The sequence below is a fragment of the Garra rufa genome, chromosome 10 (genome assembly GCF_049309525.1).
Source record: "Garra rufa chromosome 10, GarRuf1.0, whole genome shotgun sequence".
In the NCBI taxonomy this organism is placed as follows: Eukaryota; Metazoa; Chordata; class Actinopteri; order Cypriniformes; family Cyprinidae; genus Garra; species Garra rufa.
In genome coordinates, this window is record NC_133370.1 from 39,557,123 (window position 1) to 39,563,341 (window position 6,219).

General features: G+C 38.9%; 1 protein-coding gene across 4 annotated transcripts in view; it reads left to right on the forward strand.

Moving 5' to 3' along the window:
• The first annotated feature begins 351 nt into the window (after positions 1 to 351).
• The window catches only part of LOC141344885 (uncharacterized), a 17,991-nt gene continuing 12,123 nt past the window's right edge, over positions 352 to 6,219 (forward strand). For 3 of the 4 annotated variants that reach the window (XM_073849776.1, XM_073849777.1, XM_073849779.1), the window contains exons 1-4: positions 352 to 481; positions 1,378 to 1,464; positions 1,847 to 1,874; positions 2,050 to 2,244. In XM_073849776.1, coding sequence (XP_073705877.1) covers positions 1,403 to 1,464; positions 1,847 to 1,874; positions 2,050 to 2,244 — 285 coding nt within the window. In that variant the 5' untranslated portion in view covers positions 352 to 481; positions 1,378 to 1,402. The remainder of the gene's footprint in view (positions 482 to 1,377; positions 1,465 to 1,846; positions 1,875 to 2,049; positions 2,245 to 6,219) is intronic. The other variant, XM_073849778.1, reaches the window with a different exon arrangement.

The window sequence follows — 6,219 nt, forward strand, 5'->3', positions numbered from 1 at the left end:
AAGGCGGCGTGGCCAGCAGCTTCAGTGACTCGTCCCGCTGAGATGCTTGCAGTCGACGACAGCTTCTTCTCCAGCTCCAGCGATGCGTGTGCTTCGCTTGAAGGATGAAAATCAGATAATAGCTGCCTGCGAGCGGTATTTATAGACCTAGACCACGCCCTTTTTGGCGGGACGCAGTTGCCGCAGAGCAGCCAATAGGCACGCGAGCTGTTTCGCCTATGTCTGTATGCTGCTGCAACGCGTTTTACATTATTACAAAATTAAGGATAATTTTTGGCTTCAATATCTCGCGGAAAAGGATTTTCCCCTAGCGTAAGATATCTTACGCAGTACGAGAGACCTCTCGTAAGAGAACTAGGATTGATATTTGCAGTGCAACATTTAACCGTATGGATAAAAAAGACGGTTATTTTCGTCAGTTATGACACTCAGCTCTAGCATTCTGCCTGCTTCAAATCAGACACAGACATGAAATAGTCCGGTAAGATCACATTTATTTGAATGAATTATAGCATTTGTTTCAGTAAATTGTCGATCGACCGAGAGAGAGAGTGATGGCGAGAGAGATGACAGTTGTGTGTGTGTGTGTGTGTGTGTGTGTGTGTGTGTGTACCTGGTATTCATCACGTTGTGGGGACCAAATGTCCCCTCAAGGATAGGAATACCAGTAGATTTTGACCTTGTGGGGACATTTCTCAGGTCCTCATGAGGAAACAGGCTTATAAATCATGCACAATGAGGTTTTTTTGATGAAGTAAAAGTATGCACAATCTCCTGTGAGGGCTAGGTTTAGGTGTGGGGTAGGTGTAGGGCAATAGAAAGTACGGTTTGTACAGTATAAAAACCATTACGCCTATGGAATGTCCCCATAAAACATGTAAACCCAACGTGTGTGTGTGTGTGTGTGTGTGTGTGTGTGTGTGTGTGTGTGTGTGTGTGTGTTTGTACCTGCCTGAATGCTGAGTGTCTCTCTCTACAAACAACGAATTCATTTAAAAACAGCAGCTTTACCACCTCGTTGCTGAGGAATATAATGTAGCGATCTAGTATCTAGGCTGTTTTAATAAGAATCGCGGGCAAGCGCTGACAAGAAGTTTATGTATGTGCGCATCACAATGCGATCTCCGACCTCTCTCTCTCTCTCTCTCTCTCTCTCTCTCTCTCTGCGTTTGCGTGCATCAATTAAAGCAGCGCATTAATATAGAACGGTGATTAAACTGACTTGGAACTACCTGTGCATTAGTAAACAGTTTCACTGGATACCTGCCAGCCAGTCAGAATCCAGTATCCAGACATTCCATGGAATAAGTGGATTTACATGGTCTTGTTTTTAAAATGATTATTAATCTTTTTTAAAGGTATTCATTGCTTGTGCAGGTTTTATCCTGATTTGAATGTCAGGATGAAGAACAGGTCAGCATCCAATCAACCAAACAATCTAAAATGCTGTGGCATGATAAACAGGTGAAGTGTACAAATAGGACAAAGACAGGCTACTGTGATCAGTGCAGTAAAGCTGATTTGATACAAAGCCACTTTTGCACAGTTTTAGTAGCTATTCAGAAGATATGACACTACATAATCCAAAACATTTTAAATATTTATACTCACAGAATGATTACACAATATTTAGAATATACAGGTTTATTTTTTCAAATACACCTTTTGATAGTTTTGTCGAAATGTATATCATTGTTCTTGTATAAATCATACTCACTTTGACATTTTAGCCGGTGATAGGCAATTGGAGAAGAGATATGCAGAGCAGGGTTTTTATGAGACTGTTATGTGAGTTATGTGAGATGCATTGCCATGTGGATATAACTTAAGTCTATTTTGATTTCAGAGTCAGCACTTTCAAAACATTTGGAAAGGCAAGTGTTACAGTAAACTCACATAATACTCTACAAATGTTGCATTTCCCTGTATGAAATTATTGTATTACTCCTGCATGTAACATATTCATGAAACCCCCTTTTCTGATGGAGCATGATATATTGCCCTAAAGCGTAGTGTTTTCCACCATTTTTGTTTTGTTTCTTTTTAAAGGTACAGAGAACTTCTAAAACTCTGGAGGAAATGACATCAGCTATTAAAAAATTTGCTGGACCGGCAACTAATATAAAGGAGTACAGTGCTCGCAATCCTGCTGGGTTTTGGAGCAGTGTCTGTAAAGATTTGCAAGTTCCGAATACATTGACAAATCGGCAGAAAATTGTTCAGGCATTCCTACTTCAATTCAAGGTAATTTATCTATTTTATAGATAATGGAAAGTGTCTCTACAAAGTGTCCTTCTTTAGTTTACAATTGTTACTGACATTAAAACTGAAGCTATTGCTAGGTAACAGATTAACCTAAACTATACAAATTAATTCATTTGACATGCATTTTACTTTTGATATTTTTCAAGCAATTACAAATACTCCAATTCACCAGAACTATCAAGGTGTAACGTGGGGTTTTGTTTTGTCTTGGGTTTTCATGTTCATGTTTTCATGTCTTTTATTATGTAGTTGTTTCATGCTGTTGTTTCTTGCTTCCCTTGCCCTTGTGTATTCCTGCCATTGGTGTCATGTGTCATGTTCTCATTGGTTGTCTCTGGTTGCTATGGTCCTGTTCCTTGTTTTTCATTGGTTTGTTTGTGTCATGACTAGGCATGGGCCGGTATAAGATTCTGATGGTATGATAACCTTGGATAAAAATATCATGGTTTCAAGGTATCACAGTATTGTAATTACTGCTCTACAAAGTTATATTTAAATTTCTGGTTAAAAAAGTTTTTTTTTTTTTTTTTTTTTTTTTTTACTGAACACAGTATATTTTATTTTAAGAAAACATTTAGAATATTTTGTAACATGGAACATCAGGCAAAATAATTAAAATAAATTTTTTTTTTTCAATGCCGTGATTTTGAAAAGATGTTAAAGGTGCACTGTGTAATATTTAAGATGATCTCTAGACAGAGGTGCAATAACTATGTTTTCAGGGGTACAGGGGTAAAGACCTTAATGAACCATTATGTCTTTATTAACTTAGAATTATCAGCTTGGGGAAAAAAAAAACACTGACACAATGATGAACAAGTAAGGGATAATGTACAGGCAGCCGGTAGTTATCGCAGAAATAAGCCCCGACAGTGTGATCAGGACCCGACGCGAAGCGGAGGGTCTTGTATCACACTGAAGGGGCTTATTTCGCGATAACTACAGGCTGCCTGTACATTATCCCGCTTATTACACGGCTACTTGCCACATAAGGAAAAAAACTGGACATGAATATGAATTTGAAACCTTTTATTGGCATATTTGTTTTAAATTAACATTTTTATCCTTCCGCCAAACGATATAGTACCACGTGACTAACATTCAAACTATGTACGTTAGTAAGACAATTTAAATAGATTAATGTCGAAATTTTCCATTGTTAATTGTGGTTGTCCAGTGTTTGTCACAAGATGGCGCCAAACGGTAATCTTTGTTGGCACGGAGGGATTTTAAACATACAAGTAGTACCGGCTATGCGTTATTACTTTGGAGCGGTGATTATTTGAAAAGAACGAACCTGCAAATGTCTCAACTGACCAATCAAAATCAAGCATTCCAAAGAGCCGTGTAATAAGTAACAGTAATATTCACAATAACATAGTTTTGTTGAATGATTAGTAAATATAATTCCTTAAATTACATTTTACAAGAAATCTCACTATTCGTTGCTGTCAAAAAAGGTGAGATCTTAATCCTGTATCGGCTTCCGTAGTTCTGTACAGGGAGGGGTGAGCGGTGGACTGTTGCAATTCACAACTTCGCCACTAGATGCCGCAAAACCGTACTCGGTTACTGACGTAACCTCGGTTCTCTCTAGAGAGGGAACGAGTACTGCGTAAGAAGTATCTTACGCTAGGGGAAAATCCTTTTCTGCGAGATATTGAAGCCAAAAATTATCCTTAATTTTGAAATAATGTAAAGCGCGTTGCAGCAGCATACAGACATAGGCGAAACAGCTTGTGCGCCTATTGGCTGCTCTGCGGCAACTGCAGCAGCCTATTAGAGCGAGGCCTGACGCGACGCCAGATCCAATGGGGGCATTTCGCGCCCTTTGCGTCGCTTCGCGCCCTTTTCGTAGCTTCCCGCCTAAAAGGGCGTGGTCTAGACCTATAAATATCGCTCATAGGCAGCTATTATCTGGTTTTTCATCATCAAAGCAACCAGAGCGTGCGCATGCACGGCAAGATACGCAGTACTCGTTCCCTCTCTAGAGAGAACCGAGGTTACGTCAGTAACCGAGTACGTTCTCTTACGAGAGGTCTCTCGTACTGCGTAAGAAGTATCTTACGCTAGGGGACCCAGTGTAAAACGCCGTGCATGCTGAGATCTGACACCAAAGACCCAAGGGCGAAAGCCTGGGGTTCATACAGTTCATAATCACCTATAGAACTCACAGGGAGTCCGGGGAAGAGGGAGGGGCAACGCCGCACTCTTCCACATAGTGCAGCGTCACTCAGACGCTAAAGCCCGGCTCACACTACAGGAGTTTTAGCCCGATTTTGCCCCGATTTTCCCCTTCCGAGAATCGGAGCAAAAATCTTGTCAAGCACCTTGATCGGCCCCGATGTTCGGCGCAGATTATCTTGTAATGTGAGGCGTTCAAAGATCGAATCTTGCATCTCCCGATCTGCTAGCTCACAGATCGGGGCTGCCCCGATCAAATCAAACATGTTTGATATTTAAGATTTTAAATCGCGATGATGACGCTATGTGCTTATCAGTACTTTCACAACAGCCAATGCGTGACCACAAAACACGGGTTGTTTGATAGTGGAGATGAAGGAAACTGCTTCTTGAGTTTTTGTAGTAACTGTCTTGTCAGCATAATGTGTCGAAAACGTACCACAACTGTAAGGAGAAAGAGGAGCTATGCTGAGGTAAAATTGTCTTATAGTTTTGAATAGGCAGATTTTTACCACAGCGGTAGCGAAGTGTTTTATAAATATATATAGGCTACTGACGTTTGTGTACATAGGCCTATATGTATATAATTTTGAAACAAAATAAATTAGGCTCAAACATTATTAATAAAAAGTGCCTGTTTATTTTAGCACTTACGTCAGTGAACGCTCAAATAAATTAAATAAATAATATATTTAAATAAGATAGTAGCCTAAATACAATGTTAAATAGGCTATTAAACAAACATTCGTTGCAAAAATGTCGGACAGCTCATCAGAACTACTGGCCCGAGTCCGACTGGAACCTGTCTTTTTTCCTCTTTCTCTTCCCCATTACACAGCTGCTGTCTTTAATAGCAAAGTGATTACATTTATTTTCGTTTCTTTAGTTTATAAAGTGAATTTAGAGATATATTTGGAACATTTTTTGTTTGTTCAATTCAAGTTTTTTTTTTTTTTTTTTTTAAAGTAATGCGACCAGCGGCAAACAGATCAATTTAGCCTTCTCAAGCCATCACGATTTAAATTAAAATCTATATCTATATCTATATATATATATATATAAACTTAAAGCATATCATAATATTTGTTTAATCGTTTAACCTAGATAATGTGTGCTAATAGGCACATATCCAATCGTTTGCGGAGATTGAAAGCTGGAGCGCGCCTACATGCATCCGCCGGTGCAATGTGAAACTTCATTTTTGCTCATAAAGCGGTCAGAGTAATATATCATCCAGAATTGTAAAGGGTCTACCTTAGTTCGTGTGTACACAGCGTTAACAAAACGTGCTTTTGAAGAAAACAAACAGGATACGCTTTCTGATGTCTGGTGTTAAAAAGGAGCGCTTCACAATAATTAATATACGCTTTAAATTATTACTTCACTACTATAAAACGAAATAATTAAAATCGAAAACAAAACTCTTTCATAAGCTATAGGCCTAATTCATAAAGATGCATTTAGGCTTTAAAAGTGAGCAGATGGCGAGTCAAGATAGTCAACTTCATCTTTGCGACACGGACTTATTATTATTAATTCAAATATCTCCTTAATTTTTGCCCCGACACATTCATGGTAATTACTTTTTCTGGGGCCATTGAGACCATCACAGCCCTAGTTTTGAACATACCAGGTGAGTGCACAAGTTAACCTATGTAAACATTAGTTGCTGAAATGGAGATTGGCTGTGTGAGATCAGGAGGCATGATAATCCTAATAATATCTTGTAGTGTGTGATGCGCCAGGATTTTCAAATCTTATAGATAATCT